Source organism: Clupea harengus, unplaced genomic scaffold, assembly GCF_900700415.2.
Source record: "Clupea harengus unplaced genomic scaffold, Ch_v2.0.2, whole genome shotgun sequence".
NCBI lineage: Eukaryota > Metazoa > Chordata > Actinopteri > Clupeiformes > Clupeidae > Clupea > Clupea harengus.
The window spans coordinates 55,098-74,780 of NW_024879603.1; the positions used below are offsets into that span (position 1 = coordinate 55,098).

Sequence of the window (19,683 nt, forward strand, 5' to 3'; positions counted from 1 at the left end):
GTATATCATGACATAGATATGTACCAACTGGTCGAATCTACATTGATATTGGCCTTGGATGATTTTAAACAGTAGATGGTGCGTTGACATTTTCAACCCGTAAAGGGTTTTTTAAAAAAGATGGTCATTTTGGTAACCCAATATTAACACCAGCATTGATGCGTTTCATCACAGTCCAGTCATGGTGTGTAGTTTACAGCTCGAAAACACATTCAAGTCTACACTTTAAAACACATTTAAGTCTACACTTTAAAACTCACTGGCACCTGTCACATGTAGCGACTCCCACTCCTCACAGCTACAGCTGTTCTTTGTTTCTTTCTCTCTCTCTCTCTCTCTCTCTCTCCCCCACACCCCTTTCCTTCCTCTCACCCCAACCTCTCTCTCTCTCCCACTCCCCTTTTCCTTCCTCCCCCCCTCCCTATCCCCCCTTTCCTTCCTCTCCCCCCCCCCCCCTCTCTCTCGCCTTTCTGCTCACTCTTTATTTTCCTTAGTTTCCCCTAGTTTTCTGAACTCATCAATGTTTTTTTAATGCAAGATTGTTAATGTATCCTGAGAGAGTTGTTCTAATGAAGAGGATATTAAAGTCTTTCTCTCTTTCTCTCTCTACCTACATATATTTATATCTGTATGTAGACACAAACACACACACACACACACACACACACACACACACACACACACACACACACACACACACACACGCTTACTTCCTCCCTCCCCTCCCCCTCTATGTAGTGTTCTAATCTCCAAACTGTATTTGAAGCAAGATTGTTAATGTATCCTGAGGTAATTGTTATAATAAAGAGGATATTAAAGTCGTTCTCTCCTTTTCCCTGCCGCTCTCTGTCCTCTTCTCCAAAACCTCATTACAGTCTCATTACTTTCAATTACTAGCCTAGAGATTTAAAGACTACAAACTCATATATATATATATATATATATATATATATATGTGTGTGTGTGTGAGACTACAAACTCATATGCACAGTACTACAATTGGGATCAAATATCTCTCGCTCTCTGTCTCTCTGAAATGCATACACGCACACATACACACGCACACACACAAGACTCTCTCTCTCTGATACACATACACACAATCTCTCTGTTTCTCATTCTCACACACACACACACACACACACACACACACACACACACACACACACACTCACTCATGCCAAGCAGATTGCTGGAGTCCGGCAGCCAGAGAGGCTTGCCAGTGAGATATCAGCACTACCATCTTTTTGGCCCAGCGTAGCATGACTTGACTCGTCCTGTATTCCACAATCCTCTCTCACTCTTTCTTTCTCTTTTTCTTTCTGTATCTCTCTCTCTCTCTCTTTCTCTTTCACATGTTACATTATTCATACCGATAGTGAATGGCACCGTATTAGACACTGTACTTTCTAACATGCTGTTCATTATCGAAAAACCGCTCTCTCTCTCCTCTCCCTCCTTCCCTCTCTCTGTCTTTAAACCCTAACCCATATCTCTCTTTGTCAAACACACCCCCGTTTTCTCTTCATCTCCCCCTCCTTCACAGTCTCTCTGTCCCCCTCTCCCTTCTCCTTCTCCCACAATCTTTCTCTGTCAAACTCCCACTTTCAATCAGTCAGTCGTTACCACTCCCATCCTCCCTCTCTGTTCACTCCGCAGTGTGTGTATACGCGCGCGCGCGCGTGTGTGTGTGTGTGCACACGTACACGTGTATGTGGCTGTTTACATACGTGTGTGTGTGTGTTTTAATACTTGGGCGCTGTGTATGTGTGTATTTGCTATATATTTTGTATGTGTGTGTGTGTGTGTGTGTGTGTGTGTGTGTGTGTGTGTGTGTGTTTATTTTTGGCGTGGTTGATTGTGCGTGTGTGTGTTGGTTTTCATGTGCACGTGGGCGCTGTGTATGTGCTTGTGTGTATTTGCTATATATTTTGTATATGCTTGCTTTGTGTGTGTGTGTTTATTTTTGGCGTGGTTGATTGCGTGTGTGTCTTTGTGTGTGTATACATGGACTGAGGCAGACAATAGATGAGATGAAATGGCACATTGGCTGCTGCACAGACTGCGACCTCAGCAGCTCTTTAGGGTCGACTGTGACCTCAGCAGCTCTCAGGGTCGACTGTGACCTCAGCAGCTCTCAGGGTCGACTGTGACCTCAGCAGCTCTCAGGGTTGACTGTGACCTCAGCAGCTCTCAGGGTCGACTGTGACCTCAGCAGCACCCAGGGTCGACTGTGACCTCAGCAGCATTCAGGGTCGACTGTGACCTCAGCAGCTCTTTAGGGTCGACTGTGACCTCAGCAGCATTCAGGGTCGACTGTGACCTCAGCAGCTCTTTAGGGTCGACTGTGACCTCAGCAGCTCTCAGGGTTGACTGTGACCTCAGCAGCTCTCAGGGTTGACTGTGACCTCAGCAGCACCCAGGGTCGACTGTGACCTCGGCAGCATTCAGGGTCGACTGTGACCTCAGCAGCTCTTTAGGGTCGACTGTGACCTCAGCAGCATTCAGGGTCGACTGTGACCTCAGCAGCTCTTTAGGGTCGACTGTGACCTCAGCAGCATTCAGGGTCGACTGTGACCTCAGCAGCTCTTTAGGGTCGACTGTGACCTCAGCAGCATTCAGGGTCGACTGTGACCTCAGCAGCTCTTTAGGGTCGACTGTGACCTCAGCAGCACCCAGGGTCGACTGTGACCTCAGCAGCTCTTTAGGGTCGACTGTGACCTCAGCAGCTCTCAGGGTCGACTGTGACCTCAGCAGCTCTTTAGGGTTCTTGTGTGGTGGAGTTTTTTTTTTTATTCAGAACGCCGTCGGGGTTCCGGAACCACTCTCTCCGTCACAACCCATCCAACTGTCATCACGCAGCTCAATTACCTCAGTCTCCCGGAAAGCCTCTCTTGTTGGCCCTGTCCCACAAACATTTTCTCACTTCTCACTTTCTGCCAAATAAAAAACCCATTTTCTCAGCCTGAGCTTGCTGCATGTTATTTTGTTCTATTTCATTTTGCCTACTTCACCGTATTCATTTCTTCTGTGGGATCATAAACATGGCAACAGTCAAACACAGATTAGCACAGTCCAAGATATACATCATGATATTTACAATAATACTAGTAAGGAGGAGGAGGGGAAGAAGGCCTTGGAGGAGAAGAAATCTTACCCGCTTGCACAATATTATGCCCAGGCTATTGAGTAGTGCCATAAATAGTGCCTGCTTTGTCTGCAGTGGGCCTTGCCTCTACTTTTAGAGATGTTTTGAGAGCAATGTTGGACTCATCACTCAGGCATTGGTGACTAGTGTCACCCATCTCTCTCTTTCTTTCTCTCTCTCTCTCTCTCTCTCTCGGCCTACTGCCACTCCCACTCCCACAAGGGTGTGAGGAAACATGCCTCCATGACTCACGGCATCACCTGATGCTGCGTTCTGCTTTGCCATAGTTTCGTTTTATGAATAGCACTCCCGGTTGAAGCGACACATCCCGTCATCTGCTGTTGGGTGGGGGCTGTAATGGGAGAAGTGGGGAAATTGTGTTGTCATGCAGGATGAGTAAGTGTGTTCTTTGTTCTTCTTGTATACGTACAAAATGTTACACGTTACCCACAGGGAATCTAATCTTAACTACCAGAAGTGCATCTTGGGCAACATGGACTTGGACACTTGGCGACAATTATTAACAAATTAAGTCTTAGCCTGGTCTCGGCCTGTAGGCTAGAAATAAGTGCACTTGTGTCACTAATCTGAAATGGCAAAGCTCTGAGAAGATGGCAATGCAGAGCGAGTGTATTGGGTATTATTATTATTATTATTATTATTATTATTATTATTGTTGTTTTAATTATTATTATTATTAAAACATTGAAATCAGCGATGTGTCAGATAAGAAACCGTGTTGCTGTAATCCAAGATACATCACTGGTAGCTGTAAGGAGCAGTTTCATCTGAAATGACTTTGCACAATTGTCATGGTGAGAGAGTGACTTGGCAGAATGGCCCACGCTGTGGAGAGCCCTGTGTTTTTAAATTGTCTGCCTGCCTTTTCCTCAACGTTTAGCCCTAAGAAGTCACACCAACTCCCGAATCTCACCCCCATGCTTTGAGATTAACCCACGCTGTGAAATGTGACACATTGTCATTTCATCTTGTGAATGTTCTCCTCAGATTGTGTCCCCTCAGTCTGTTTTAATTTCCTCCCCCAGTGGCTAAATTAACGTCACACATGGCTTTGCACTTCTGCTTCTGCATCTGTGGGATATATTTGCTCTGCTAGCTTGCACATTGCCCTGAGCTTATAGCAATTCTAATATTAAACAGTGATAAATCAGAGAAGCCAGCATGCCAGCTGTGTATGTCTTTAACATGTGGGTTTTAAAGGTCAGGTGTCTGATTTTGATGAGATGTTCAGTTTGTCCTCAGAAAGTACCAGATGATGGCTATGAATGTGGGTTGAGGGCTTCATTAAATGGGTATTTTGAGGTGGCTGACCATTCTTGGTGGATGACCTTCAGTAGACTTTAAGACTCTTTTGGGAGTGTGGGGAATCAGGTCTTGTGCTTCTCCAATGCTTATCTGCGGAGCATACTATAATAGTCTCTCTCTCTCTTTTTCGCTACCTCCTTCAACCAATCTTGTTCTCTTCCTTTCCCTCTTTCTTTCTTTCTTTCTTTCTTTCTTTCTTTCTTTCTTTCTTTCTTTCTCTATTTCTGTCATTCTCCCTCCCTCGTTCAGACGATGAAGTCGACCAGCAGCACAGCACGACAGGCAGCGATGGGGGGAACTCCGGCGACAGCACCGTGCCGACCAAGAGCAAGGGCAAGTTCTCCCACCTGGGCAACATCTTCAAGCCCTGGAAGTGGAGGAAGAAGAAGAGCAGTGAGAAGTTCAAGGAGACCTCCGAAGGTGAGGATGATGATGATGATCAATAGAATCACAATAATATAAATAAACCCCCAAACGCGCCTGCACTAGTCTAATGATGATGACGGTAAATAGAAGTGAAAACGGTAAAATAAAGGTATCCGACCACCGAGGGTACCTGCGTTAGTTTAGTGATGATGATGATGATGATGATGATAAATAGAAATACAAAATATTTATTTAAATAATCATACCTGCTTCCACTCAGTTGACTAGATTCTGTGCACTTGGTTTGATGCCCTCCAGCCCTTAGTGTGTAAATTAATCATCACCAACAATATGTCCATGATGATGATGTTGATGATGATCTATGGTTATGGTTTGTAAAGGTAATATTTCTTCTCCTCATCCTCAGTGCTGGAGAGGAAGATCTCAATGAGAAGGCCCCGACAGGAGCTGATTGAGAGGGGCGTTCTGAAAGAGATCCCTGAGAACGGTAATAATAATAATAATCTTTATTTATATAGCGCTTTTCAAAATCCATGTTACAAAGGCCTTCCCAGCCGTTCTGTGTACAGGCTTAAGCCGATTAATAGATTTTTGGTTCAGGCAGGTAAAAAGGCTGTTGCAGTAATCCAGGCGTGATTAGGCGTGCAAAATGTTCTCTCTGTCATGGATCTCATTTTTTGATAAAAACATGATTACACAAGCTTTGTGATATGCTGCTCAAAACGTAGGTTACTGTCAAACCAGACGGCAATATTCTTTGCAACAGCCTTGCTATAATCCACTACAGAACCAGCAGATGGCAGAACTGTGTGTGTGTGTGTGTGTGTGGGTGTGTGTGTGTGTGTGAAAATAGTCCTAGTCCTTTTCCACTGTACCTTTTTGTCTTTGAAAATGCTCAGTTAGGCGTGTGTGTGTGTGTGTGTGTGTGTGTGTGTGTGTTTCCTAGAAGCCAACAATGGCAACCTCTCCAAGGGGCCACCACCCTACTCAGCCAAAAACGGGCACGCCGTGGGTGGTGATCGGGACCGAGATCGGGACGACCGCTCCTCGGTGCTCGGGGGTTCAGAACCAGCCCGCCTGAATCCCACCTGGCTCCCGCAGGGTTCTGACGAGCGAAAGAGTAGCTTAGTCCCCGAGGCCGACCGGCGCAGCCGCGCTCCTTCCGACGCCGCCTCCGAGCGCAAGAGACGGGCGCCGCCGCCGCTGGATGTGGACGCCCGCATGCGCATGCACGCCGACCAGGACCCGAGCAGCAAGATGGCCGCCAACGGCGACGGGAGGAAGGATGCCACGCTCCCCCGCGGAGGAGGGGGGCAGGAGGGGAGGAAGGATGCCACGCTCCCCCGCGGAGGAGGGGGGCAGGAGGGGAGGAAGGATGCCACGATCCCCCGCGGAGGAGGGGGGCCGGAGGACGGGCGAACGAAAAGGGACGAAAGAAAAGACGACAGAAAAGACTGGAGAGACGAAAGGCGAGATGAACGGAAGGACGACAGGAGAGATGATAGAAAGGACGAGAGAAGAGACTGGAGGGATGAGCGAAAAGACGAGAAGAGAGACGAGCGGCGAGACGACAGAAGAGACGAGAGGAAAGAATCGAGAGACGAACAAAGAAACGAGCGAGATGACCGGGGAAGGAGGGACGACCGAGACGAGCGAGATAAACGAGGCGACAGGAAAGACGAGCGAGACACCAGAGACACCAGAGACAGACGAGACCGCAGAGACGAGCGGATAGAGAAAGATGAGAGGGAGAGAAGAGACGGCAGAGGAGAAAGAGAGGACCGGGAGAGAGACCGAAGAGACGACCGAGACAGGAGAGATGAACGAGAGAAAAGAGACGAGCCGCAGAAAAGAGAGGAGAGTGACCGAAAGGACAGGAGAGGAGACGAACGTGAGAAGAGAGAAGAGAGGGATAGAAGAGACGAGCGAGAGAGGAGAGACGTGCGAAGGCCGTACTCTGAGATGGATGTGAGAACAGGCCTGCAGAAGAGCGCATCAGAGGAGGGCCAGAAGCCAAGGCCTGCCTCAGAGGCCGACCGCAGGACCACGCTGCCTCGACACACACCCATTGTTGAGGAGGGCAGGGGACGCACAGGTGAGAACACACACACACAAACAAACACACAAACAACCCTGACACACCCATTACAAACGGCTCCAACATACACCTGAAATACACTGTTGAGAAGAACAGAGAACCAACAGGTGAGAGGGTTGACATGTTCTATTTTACACACACACACACACACACACACACACACACACACACACACACACACGGACTGCCCAAGGCAGTTTCTGCAGGAGAGACTAAATAACATGCCGACGTTCCCACCAACAGATTCCTAATAGCCCTGACCTTTTATAGATTAACATTACTCAACACACCAACTCAGCCAAACGTGTAGTGCAGCCATAATCGTTCCATTTCCCCCTGAACTGAGAAGAATGTACCGGAATGTGCCATAGTTGCTTCACAGCTTAAGCCCCCAGAAAGCTGCTTAGGCTACTGCCTTAGGGAACTGTTCCGCTTTAGCTTGTTCCTCTCACAGCAAACACACTCTGCTCTGCAGCTAGTAAGTGTGTGCTTGCGTCAAACAGATCTGTGTGTGTACTCTTCCATTAGTGTATGTTGTGTTGTGTTGTGTTTGCTCACCGTGGCATGACACTTTTTTTTTTTCTCCCTCTGTTCTCCCTGTTCTTCTGTGTTTGTGTTTGTCTTTGTGTGTGTTTCTGTTTTTTTTTTTTATCCTAATCCTGTCATAATGTTTGTGTTTTTTCTGTCATTTGTGTGTTTGTCTGGTGGATATGTGCTGAATGGTACAATAATTGTAACACACTTTTTGTCTGTCTGTCTGTCTGTCGGTCGGTCTGTCTGTCTGTCTGTCTGTGTGCGTGCGTGCTCTGTCTGTGTGTGTTCTGTCTGTGTCTCTCTGTGTGTGTGTGTGTGTTCTGTCTGTGTGTGTGTGCTTTTTTCTCTGCCTGATGTTTCTGTGTGTCATATGTTGTTGTGTTTGTGCTTTATGTGTGCTGTGTCTCTTGTGTGTTTTGTGTTGTGATCTGTGTGTGGACCTGTGTGCATTGCATGCTGTGTGTGTTCTGTGTGTGCCTCCTGTCCTGCCGTAGAGTCGCTGGGCGTGCGCTTCGCAGCCGAACCCGACCCCCGACCAGGACGGGACTCCCTGAAGGACCCTCCACCCCACCAACCCCCCAAACAGGCCATGCTGCCCCCCAAGTGGTTGATGTCGTCCACGGAGCAAACGGGAACCCCCCCTGGCTCCTCCTCCTCTTCCTCATCCTCCACGTCCTCCGCGCCCCCCATTGCTAAGCCCCCGCCTCGGACCGTGTCTCTGCTGGTCCCCAGCGACGCCCCTTCCCCAGTTCCTCCTCCCCACGGGGGCGATCAGGACACCCCCCATCCCTCCTCCGCTCCCGTGCCTGCGTCCGCCCCCCTCCCCACCCCCCACTTCAAACAGCCCCCGGTGCCCCCTCCAAAACCCACCAATCGCAACAGCAACCCCGCCCTGCTAGGTGAGTTCCCCATTCCTGTACATGTGCCGCCTGGCTGTTGTTAATCTCATCACTCCAGGCATCGATTGGCTGTTTTGGCTCTACTCTGCCGTGGCAGCCAACTTGAAAGTCTGTGATATCTGTTATTGGTGTTCCTGCTTAAAATCCTGGTACAGGAAAATGACGCTGTTGATTGGCTGGTGCAGAAGATGCCCTGGTCTATTTGTGTTGTAACGCCAAGATAGCCGTTACCCCTTGCTGTGTAGTATACAATCTCTGGCCTAAAAGCAAGACAATCGTTACATTGTGGCTCATTGTGGCACCTTTTCCATGTGTATCCAGAAGAGATTCTGGGTATGAATGTGTGCCGTTACCTGCTATGCAAGTATTTGTTTAATTTTCACATTCCTACTCAAGACGTGATGGAACATGAGTGTGTGTATCAGGCCCCGAAGCACCTGTGGAGTTTTTGGTACACACCTCGCCTCGTACTCCACACAGCACAACCCTGCCCAAGGGCCGCTGTGCTGGAGAGGGGCTGGCCGGCTGGCTGGCTGGCGCCTGCAGACCTGCGGTGCACTCAGGTTGTGCATCTGGGGCGGTTGGAACCTGGCGCTATAGCGGTGTTATTTCCCCCTGGAGAGGGGCACGTTCAGGCTCATCACAGCTGTGGAGGAGCCAAGGGGCAGGTTCAGGCTCGCCTGTGCTGTGTTTTTGATGAGTAGTGCAGCTCCAAACAACAACAATCTCTCTCTCTCTCTCTCTCTCTCTCTCTCTCTCTCTCTCTTCCCCCCCCCTCTCTGTACCCACTGAGTAGGAAAAACTGAAAATACCATACACCCATCCACACTCACAGACTTGAACACACACACACACACACCGAAAGTGGTTACCTAAAGGTAAAACAAGTTTCTGTTGTAGGTACAGTCTTAATTTGCCTATTGAGTGAAGTGCTCTAATTGGTCAGGCAGGCACAGGCCCGGGATTGGCTGGGATCCAGTCTATCCATGCTCAGGGGTGTGTCTGTGTGTGTCTGTGTGTGTCTGTGTGTGTGTGTGTGTGTGTGTGTGTGTGTGTGTGTGTGTGTGGGGGGGGGGGGGGGGGGGGGGGGGGGGGTCAGGGTCAGATGGGAGTGACTGCACAATGTTTTTGTATTTCAGGCGGTCTGCGTAAAAACTCTGTGCACACCAGATCTCTGTTCTCACACACACACACACACACACACACACACAAAACGGTGTACTGCAGCGCTCACCAGCCTCCTCCTCCCCACCAGCTGCTGTCAGCATTCCCGCCCTGGGCCTAGAGGGGATTGTGTATGTGTGTGTTCACCACTTAAATGCCTGCCTTATCAGGACCCAGGAAGAGCCACTCCTTCCCTCCCCTCCCGCTGCGGGCCTGTGACATTCCCAGAATGCAACTCTGCGTAGTCAGGGCTTGAATATCAGAACTAGATAAACATTCCGCGAAGGGTGCGAGGAGATAGACGTGTAATGTGAGCGAGTGCTCGTTGTGTGCGCTGAGTGAGCGCTCTGTCGTGAAGTGACGAGCTCACTAGTCGTAAAGGGCCATCATGCGTTTAAATGTAGGCAGCAGAGGAGCTCTGATTGGGAAGATACCAGTTGCTGTGTGAAGGGATTAGACTTTGATGTGGTAGAGTGGGATGTAGACATGTGCACGCACACACACACACACACACACACACACACACACACACACACACACACAATAGCTTTCTCCCATCCCATCCCTCTCTCTCGCACACACACACACACACACACACACACACACACACACACACACACACACACACACACCCCCACAGGCCTGCCCAGAGCAGCATGCTTAGAATGCAAGTCTGGTGCTCTTGTCTGCTGTGCCCAGTCAATCTCTGCTGGCATGAGCCCTGTGGCAGCTGAGGACTCCCCAACGGTGCCATTTTGTCCTGGGCTATTTATAGTTCTTATACCTCAGCGCCGATCACAGGAACCGAACAGAACATCGCTGTTCCTCTCCACCCACACCGCCCACACCACCTTCCAACCCTTCTCTCAGGCCTTCAGACCAAACGTGATTGACATATTGGACTAGATAAACATATCGCTCAAGCCAAATGGAGAATTGAGGCCAAGGACTTAAATCAGTTCTGAGGCCAATGACCTGCAGTGTTACAGTTCAACCAGTGGCTATGCCACCTTACATGTAGGCATTTAGCGGACACCTTTACCCAGAGCAGCATACAGTGTTATACATTTTTATCGGTAGCCTACGTGTGCCCTGGGTATCAAAGGCATGATTTTGGCATCATTAGCACCCTGCTTCACCAGCTTAGCTACAGGAACAGCATCCATCATTGAATGCACTCTGTTCTACTGCTTAAGAGTTCCATCATGTTGAGAAGCTAATTAAAACCTGTGTGCTTTTGGAGCCCCTTGTAAGTGGTCTGAGATTAGTGGAGTATTTATTTAGTGAAGCAGGAAACCATTGAGTACATCCCCACCGAAGTACACTACTGTGCACAGCCAGACAAAAGTACTAGAAGTTATGTCCATGAAGTACTGAAGTAGCCCTAACCCTTGACCCTTGACCCCCCCATTTGCCCCAGCGGCCACTCTGAACAGACGCGCCAACAACCGGCCCCGCTGGACCAGCTGGCGCCGCCAGGGCGAGGGTGGAGTCTACCTGTCTCTGCCGGCCTACCTGTGCCGCCGGGGCATGCCCCCGAACTCCGCAGGTATCCCAGAGGGCCGTGGGGTTTTTACCCATGAGGCCTTGCGCTGGCACTGACTGACCAATCCCACTAAGACCTTTAATGCCAGATGAACTAACAAACTGAAACTAAACACAGCTACATGCATGGTGAAGAGAACATGTAAGCAGAGTGAATGAAGATATGGTCTTGTCATCTGTGTGTGATGGGACACCCACACACACACCCGCCATGTGTGTTTTCCTTGAGCACCATAAATAACCCCCCGTCATCTGACCATCCGTCCGTCCGATCCACCCCATGTTGAATGCCGAGCTCCTGCGAGGAATCTCCCCTCTCATTGCATGGTCATGTGTAATCAGAAATGAGTGGCATGTTCTCTCAATCTTTCTCTCTCTCTCTCTCTCTCTCTCTCTCTCTCTCTCTCTCTCTCTCTCTCTCTCTCTCTCTCTCTCTCTCTCTCTCATCCATGTCTGCCGAAAGCGGTAGCACTGACGCTAGCAGCTGTGTTGCATGCTAACTCCCGTGCATTCGTGGCATGTTCGTGCCGACGTGTCGTGCTTTACATGAAGCTTGTGAAGCAGAGAGACGTGAGGCCGGTGTGTGTGTGCCGTGCCAAATGTTCCAAGAGAGACGGATTAGTGTGTGTGTGTGTGTGTGTGTGTGTGTGTGTGTGTGTTCGCTGCGTTTCGACACACAGGGCAGAGGTAAGCCTTGTGTTCAGCAGTGCCTGTCTGAGCGTCAGCTGTTCATGTAACCATTAACTTCATACGGTGACCGAGATCAGTGTTAAGTATTTGACAACACATGAATATGCCTCTATTGCCCATCATTGTGTTCCCTTCACTCTGCTTCCCCTCTATCCTATGCTGACACTGGTTCACAGTAATGCTCTGTGGAGGCAGACTGAGACTGAGACTGAGCCTTAGCCGCTCATGGAACTATTCACTTCCCACACTGACGGAGCTGTCAGGCTTTTATTTTGCTTTTAGAAAAATGCCTCTCTGTCTCTCTCTGCATCCTTTTCACTCTATTTCTCCATGTCTTTAGTGTTCAGCACTGTCTGACGAGCCCTTTAGCTGCTCATGGAACCGCTAACTCCCCATACTGAAAGAGCACAGTGTTAAACTTCTGTTCACAGAACTAAATAGCAGCACTGTCCAGTGTTGTCTTTATTTTTATTTTTTTTTAAATCTTAGTCTCTTTTTTCACTGTCTCACTCTATCACTTCATTAAGCCCTGTGTTTGGCAGTGTTTGAGTCTGATTGAGCTTCAGCTGTTTCCTGTAACCATTAACCTGGCACTCTTACAAAGCTTATAGTGTCATGTTTCTTAGAGCAGAGTCATTTCTTGCAAATACTGTTCCTCTTTCTCCTTGTGTTGCTGTGTTTTATTCTGTCGTTCCATCCCTCCCCGTCGCTCATCCCTCTCTCCTTCTCCACAGCGGAATTGTCTCAGGCTGCGGGCGGAGCCAACCTGCTGCACGTCAAGCGCTCCCCTCCCACTCCGCCCAAGAGGACCACGCCCGTCACCAAGCGCCACTACGAAGAGCAGCCCGCCTCAGCCAATCAGGGCGAGAGCTCATCCTCCGCCCCGCCCGCCTCTGTGCCCGTCCCCACGTCCTCCGCCACGGGCAGCGCTGAGGACGGTGCCAAGGCTGGCATGGTTGCCGCGGCGTTCCAGCCTCCGTCTCCTCCGGCCTTCTCACCCCCTCCAGCCCACATACCCCCGACTCCTAACCGCGTCCACCCCCAGCCGAAAGCTGCCCCCGCTGCTGCCCCCGCCCCTCAGGTGACTGTGACCGACCCCCCCAGCCCCACCACGGAGCCCCCCAGCCAACCGCCCCTCCCGCTTCACATCCTGATCCAGCGGGCTCTGGCCAGCCCCGGGCCGGCGGTGGCCAACCCGGACGGCTCCCAGCGCGCCCACTCGCTGCTCTTCGACAAACCCCCCGACATCATGCTGGAGGAGGGCAACCGCCACTCGCTGCCCATCACCATCGAGCCGCTCCGACTGTGAGTGTTTCCCCCGACGTCACTGCCACACACACACACACCCAAGTTTCCACTGCTTTTGTAGTTGTGTACTGTAGTGTGTTGCCTTTTATGCCACTGCTTTTGTTCTGTTTCTTTGTGTAGCTGTAGAGTTTCTAGACGTAGATGTTTTTCTGGGAAGAGAAGCGTTGTTCGTGTATAACAATGATTACTTGAATTGGACACATTTATTACTTCTGTAACTTGAAACTAAAGTGTTCATTCCCTCCATTCGGTCAGCCATTGGAATGCTCCTATCTATGTTTGATGTAGTGCTTTAGTGTTTACCATGGCAACAGGGTTACTGTTGTCTTCATAACAGTTGTGACTGACAGCAGTGAGAAATGAAATGCTTGTAAGGTTAAGAAAAGCGCTCTTGGTTCTGGCTTCCTTCCTCATGGAAGTGTCTTTACGGTAGGACGACTGTTGTCATGAAGTCGTCATAGCGATTTTTTTTTTTTTTTCTGTCTCCCGCCGGTCCCTCTTGATGTCTATTGTTCTGTATCTTTCCCCTTCACGCTTACTTACCGCCACTTCCTCTTTTTCTCCGATGATTTCCTCTTTCCCTCTCTGTCCTCTTGTCTTACACTCTTGCTTTGTGTCTTTGCTCTTTCTCTTTTTCTGTCCCTTCTTCCCTCTCTCCCTCCCTTTCCTTTCCTCCACATCTCTCTCTCTCTCTCTCTCTCTCTTTCTTTCTTTCTTTCTTTCTTTCTTTCTTTCTTTCTCTCTCTCTCTCTCTCTCTCTCCTTCTCCTCTCCCTCTTCCAGGCAGGAGGATGATGACTTCGACATGGAGGAGGAGCTGCGTAAGGCGCGTTCAGCCGCGCGGCGCCCCCTACAGCCGGCCCTGGAGCCACGCAGCCGTCGGGGCCTGGTGGAGGACCCCCGCGTCTGCGTCATCCCCGAGACCAGCGGCCCCGGAGACAGCGACGAAGAGGAGGAGGGGGACGAGAGAATGTCCGAGGAGGAGGACGACAGCGACTCAGACGGACCCATCCTCTACAGGGACGATGATGAAGATGAGGACGAGGATGTTCCCGTTAGTGAGTACCGCAGGCCTTACTGGATTATGTGTGTTTTGTATTTCTATGAAACGTTTCATCTTGATTTGAGGGCTTAGGTGCATTTATCCCTGGTAACAAGCAAGTTTGTGTGTGTGTGTGTGTGTGTGTGCGTGTGCGTGTGCGTGTGCGTGTGCGTGTGCGTGTGCGTGTGCGTGTGCGTGTGTGCATCAGGTGGTCTTGCGGGCCGTGTGAAGCGTAAGGACACGCTGGCTCTGAAGCTAGAGCGGCAGCAGCAGCAGCTGCAGCAGCACGAGCAGCAGGACAATGGCGTCTGGAAGAACCGCGAGCAGTGGGAGGCCATCCGCAGCAAGATCGGCTCTACACTCACACGGTATGGCGTGTCTGTCTGTCTGTCTGGTGTGTGTGGTGCATGTGTGTGTCATCTTTGTTTGTCTCACCTGTCATACATGGATATGAGTTCAACCTTAACCTAGTTTTGAATGAAAGTGTCATCCCAGTAAAGTTAAAATGACAATGTTTAGCTTGTCAACCGTGTCTGATTTGTGATGTGTGCATCTCTCCTCTCCTCTCCGCTCAGGAGGCTGAGCCAACGGCCCACTGCTAACGAGCTGGAACAGAGGAACATTCTTCCAGGTGAAAATCCCTCTTTCCTCTTCCTCTTTCCTCTTCCTTTTTACCAGCTTTCCTTCTCACTCTCTCCCTCCCTCCATCTCTCTCTCTTTCATCACTCCTACCTCATTCACTCCTTTCTGTTTTGTCTCACTTCCTGATAAATATCTTTACAGTGCAGTTATCGGCCTCTCCTCAGTCATAAGTCATCAGTCATGTTCACCCATGCATTCCTAGGTAGCCACTCAATCACTGTTGGTGGATCCCCTGTGTCTGTAATGACACTAGCGCCCCCTTGTGGTCATGCTGACTCCAGCCTTACTCACCTTCCAGACATTTGCGTTGGGAAGTTAGTTTTCTGACTTGAGAAATTCCACGTTCTACGTTCTTTCACACCAGTTTCGGGCAGTGAACATGTCCCTCTACATGAGAAGAGCAGCCCAAGCAAAGTCAAACAAAACAAAACAAAAGCAGGTTCTAAGTCCTGTGCCAGGTCCTCCTCTTGAGAGAGAGCGAAAAATCAAAGCAGGAAACGCCATAGAGACTCCTGTTACTAATGCTACCATTGTTCATCATCACAAAATCAACTCTCTGTATCTTCAGCTATGGGTTTAGGCTTTGTGTTTGTTTGTTTGTTCCTTTCAGTACTCTCTCTCTCTCTCTCTCTTTCTTTCTTTCTTTCTTTCTTTCTTTCTTTCTTTCTCTCTCTGTCTTTTTCCCTCTCCTGCTCTTTCTCTCACACACTTTATATATTGTTTCTCTCTCGCTCTCATTCACACACACACACACACACACTTTCTGCATCACTTCTCTCTCTATCTCACACTCTATCTATCTCTCTCTCTTTCTGTGTCTCTCTCTGTGTCTGTCTATCTGTCTGTGCTGATTAAATGTTCTGTCTTGCAGCCATGAACGAGGAGGACCGTCGGGAAGAGAGGAGTGAGATCAAACGCAGACTCACCAGAAAGGTAGGAGACCGAAAGAGCCAGACAACACACACTTCAGATAAAACACAGCTTGACACACACACACACACACACACACACACACACACAGACACACACAGACACACACAGACACACACAGACACACACAGACACACACAGACACACACAGACACACACAGACACACACAGACACACACAGACACACACAGACACACACACAGACACACACACAGACACACACACATACACACACACAGAAACACACACACATACACAAACACACACACACACACACAGAAACACACACATACGCACACACACACACACACACACACACACACACACACACACACACACACACAGAAACAAACACACATCTTCTCTCAAACTTGCACTGCATAGACACATAAGGAACATTTTTCCTCCTGATTCCATAGACCACAGTAAGCACATAAATATAGATTTGAATATATTGACTTTAGCTGGTCATCTGTTTATTGCGCATAGGTGCTTACCGTAATTTCCGGACTATTGAGCGCACCTGAATATAAGCCTCACCCACTGAATTTTTGAAAAAGAATTATTTTTAACATAAATAAGCCGCACTTGTCTATAAGCCGCAGGTGCCTACCGGTACATTGAAACAAATTAACTTTACACAGGCTAAAATGAATATAAAAAGTAATACAATAGTGATGCATATTATTAGTTTTGGCAGTTACGATAAGTGCACTGTTGCTTTAAGAGAGCACAGTTGCAAGAGTCAATCAGAAGCTAGAACGTTAGATTGAAGACAGAGAGATAGAAGGAAAGACGCTAGTTTGAAACCAGTGAGCTAAAGAACTTGAAAAGACTGGATTTGTATTGTAGTTAACTTTTATTTTCTAAAGTGTTTTGAGTTGTGTTCTGTCTACGCCGGTAGACTGTGGTTATTTTGACATTAGTTAAGTTATTGAGAGATACTGAGAAATCGCGTGGAGCTAAGCATCCATGCGGCTGCATCCATGCTAGCATCCTAGCTCCACAAAGCCACCGTAAACACAAAGCCACTGTAAACACAAAGCCACCGTATACAGTCACAGGTATCATAGTCCATAAATTAGCCGCGTCATTGTTTAAGCCGCGGGGTTCAAAGCATGGGAAAAAAGTAGCGGCTTATAGTCCGGAAATTACGGTAGATGCCTAGGTTTAAGTTCCAGTTTAAGGTGCTTATATATTGCTGTATGTAAGGCTATACATACACTTGCTTTGGTTTGAATTTGTCTAACAGCTGTGTGTGTGTGTCTGTGTGCTTGTCCGCGCGCATCATACAGCTGTCCCAGAGGCCAACAGTAGCAGAGCTGCAGACCAGGGCGATCCTGCGCTTCAACGAGTACGTGGAGTGTACCGACGCCCACGACTACGACCGCCGTGCAGATAAACCCTGGACCAAACTCACCCCCGCAGACAAGGTGAGACACACACACCGTTTCCACAACATCAGCTCTCTTCCTTTCTCCTCTTCTTGACTCTTTGACTTGTGTCCCGTGAAACCAAAAGACGGGTGAAGGAACTAATGACATGTTGACATAACTGAGGGACAATTCAAATGTTTGAAAAATGTATCTGTAGTGAAGGGAGAGCGTAGTCACCCCACCCGGACTTGAACCCGGGTCTACAGGGTGCCAAACATGCACTCACACTGCCCTCACCTTCGAGAAGCGCACCCTTGTGCTTCACGCACACAGGCATTCCTCGCGCATCCACCAACTGTACTTCTCCCATCCAGAGCGCCCCTCAGACAAGTGCTTCACCCATCTATGGGGTCCCTCAAACAGAGGTCAAACTACCTGGGGGTCCTTTAGACTGTTTTACGGGCACGCCTCCGATGACCTCCCGGCAAGCCGTCCCACTTCTCAAGTTTAAAGTTCAAGTTCAAAGTACTTTATTGTCATTGTCACAAAAACAATGAGACAGACAAGGCAGCATCAGACAGCTAAAAAAAAAAAATAAGCTGCTGTGCACATTAACTGCCACAGCTAAATAATAATACAGAACACTTAATAAATAGATAAATAAATATCCCTGAGTAAATACATTTTTTTTTTTTTTTTTTTTAACGCAATATATATACATTGAGGTGCATCAATAGTTGCAGGGTAGAGTGTTAAAGTGCAGTCCATGGAGGCGGGCCGGGGGGAGGTGGGGGGGGTATTGGGTGAGCTGTTGAGCCTTATTGCACGAGTATAGAAGCTCTTTGCCATTCTGGAGGTGTGTGCTTTTGTGGATCTGAACCTTTTCCCTGACGGGAGTAACGGGTACAGATGGTGGGAAGGGTACGTGAGGATGCGATTTGAACGCTGCAGGCATCGGGAGGAGGAGATGGAATAGATGTAGGGCAGCTCTGCTCCGATGATCCTTCCCGCTGTTTTAATCAGCCTCTGGATGGCTGCCTGCTCCGCCTTTGTGCAGCTGGAGAACCATACGTTCAGGCAGTATGTCAGCACACTCTCTATAGCACAGTGGTAGAAGTTGCTCAGGAGTCTCTGAGGAAGGTGTTCTTTCCTCAGCGTCCGGAGGTAGAAGAGGCGTTGCTGTGCTTTCCCCAAGACGGAAGCTGTGTTGTTGTCCCTGGACAACTCCTCCGTCAGCGTTAGACCCAGAAACTTAAAAGAGGTGGCTTCTGACACCATTTGTAGCGAAGGGAGAGCGTGGTCACCCCACCTGGACTTGAACCCGGGTCTACAGGGAGCCAAACATGCACTCTGACCACAACGCCTAAGAGCCAGGCTCGATGGCATGGCAGTCAGAGCACATACTGATCTGTACATCGTCACAGTATCCTTGACAGGATTATCAGGACCCCGACAGTTTAGTCATTTTAATGATGTTCTAACTAACATTGGTATGGTCTATACCGTTCAATAGACTTTTCCGCTGTATTCTGAAGAGATGTATAATAACACTCATTGACTAAAAACAATGGACAGCGTACCCTCAGTCAAAAGTGAAGCCACCAGAGGGAATTTAAACCAAATGTGATTGTTCATTCTGTGCATACCTGGCCGATTTTCTTTTTACTATGTGTGTTCAGGCTGCAAAAAGCACTTACTGTGCAGACTCTGGCTGCAAATTTTGCCAATATGGCCGACCAATGTTTGCTTCATTTCTTCAGAGCGTGTGTGTGCATGACCCCATGCTGTCATTGATGACACTCAGTAGCATGTACTCCCCAGGATGTGGGTCACACGGGCGTCAGAGTCTCTGACTGATATCTGATGTCTGTCTTGTTTTTTGCCCCCAGGCTGCCATCAGGAAAGAGCTCAATGACTTCAAGAGCCAGGAGATGGAGGTTCACGAGGAGAGCAGGATTTACACAAGGTGTGCTGGATATTGAACACACACACACACACACACACACACACACACACACACACACACAGAGTAAGAGTCATACCTATGTCGTATCAATAATAACGGACCTCTCCTCCCAATGTTTAGGTTCCATCGGCCATAGAGCGTAAGGCAGCATCACTGGAGGGTCCAGAGGCGTCCCGCCTCTTCACCCCTAACCCCTGACCCCTTGACCCTGGACCCACTGCCTCAAAGCCCACTGGGATACGAGGGTCCTCCTCCTCACCGCCCACCCTCCTAGACAGAGACTAGAGACGATGATGAGGGGGAACAGAGACAAACCTGAATTGGTGAATCACACTTCACTCGGTGGACATTCGTAAAGGACTTGACATCCCAGCCAGGGATAGAAACGGTGACGCCATGGTTACTCTGGTTACCGTGGCGCACGCAAGCAGAGGGCCAAGGGCAGGAAGTGCACAGCAAAGTGGAGAGTTCTGGGAAATTGTTGTGGCAGTCAGCCCCATTTATTATGCAAGACTACATCATTCAAGTGGCCTTGGTCTGTTTTTAGATTACATTTAATAATTGACTGTCTTTTTACTGTGGAATCTGGAATACCTGTGAATATACGGATAGCTATGATACTTTGCTGT

At 49.0% G+C, this 19,683-nt stretch overlaps 1 protein-coding gene across 8 annotated transcripts in view; it reads left to right on the forward strand.

Annotated features, from left to right (window-relative positions):
• LOC105903619 (phosphatase and actin regulator 4A-like) overlaps positions 1-19,439 on the forward strand; it is a 41,360-nt gene extending 21,921 nt beyond the window's left edge. For 7 of the 8 annotated variants that reach the window (XM_042704206.1, XM_042704210.1, XM_042704207.1 and 4 more), the window contains 13 exons: positions 4,724-4,894; positions 5,268-5,348; positions 5,808-6,956; positions 7,988-8,392; positions 10,977-11,105; positions 12,526-13,096; positions 13,882-14,156; positions 14,349-14,508; positions 14,716-14,771; positions 15,654-15,715; positions 17,008-17,145; positions 18,978-19,054; positions 19,175-19,439. In XM_042704206.1, coding sequence (XP_042560140.1) covers positions 4,724-4,894; positions 5,268-5,348; positions 5,808-6,956; positions 7,988-8,392; positions 10,977-11,105; positions 12,526-13,096; positions 13,882-14,156; positions 14,349-14,508; positions 14,716-14,771; positions 15,654-15,715; positions 17,008-17,145; positions 18,978-19,054; positions 19,175-19,190 — 3,290 coding nt within the window. In that variant the 3' untranslated portion in view covers positions 19,191-19,439. The remainder of the gene's footprint in view (positions 1-4,723; positions 4,895-5,267; positions 5,349-5,807; positions 6,957-7,987; positions 8,393-10,976; positions 11,106-12,525; positions 13,097-13,881; positions 14,157-14,348; positions 14,509-14,715; positions 14,772-15,653; positions 15,716-17,007; positions 17,146-18,977; positions 19,055-19,174) is intronic. The other variant, XM_042704212.1, reaches the window with a different exon arrangement.
• The last annotated feature ends 244 nt before the right edge of the window (positions 19,440-19,683 follow it).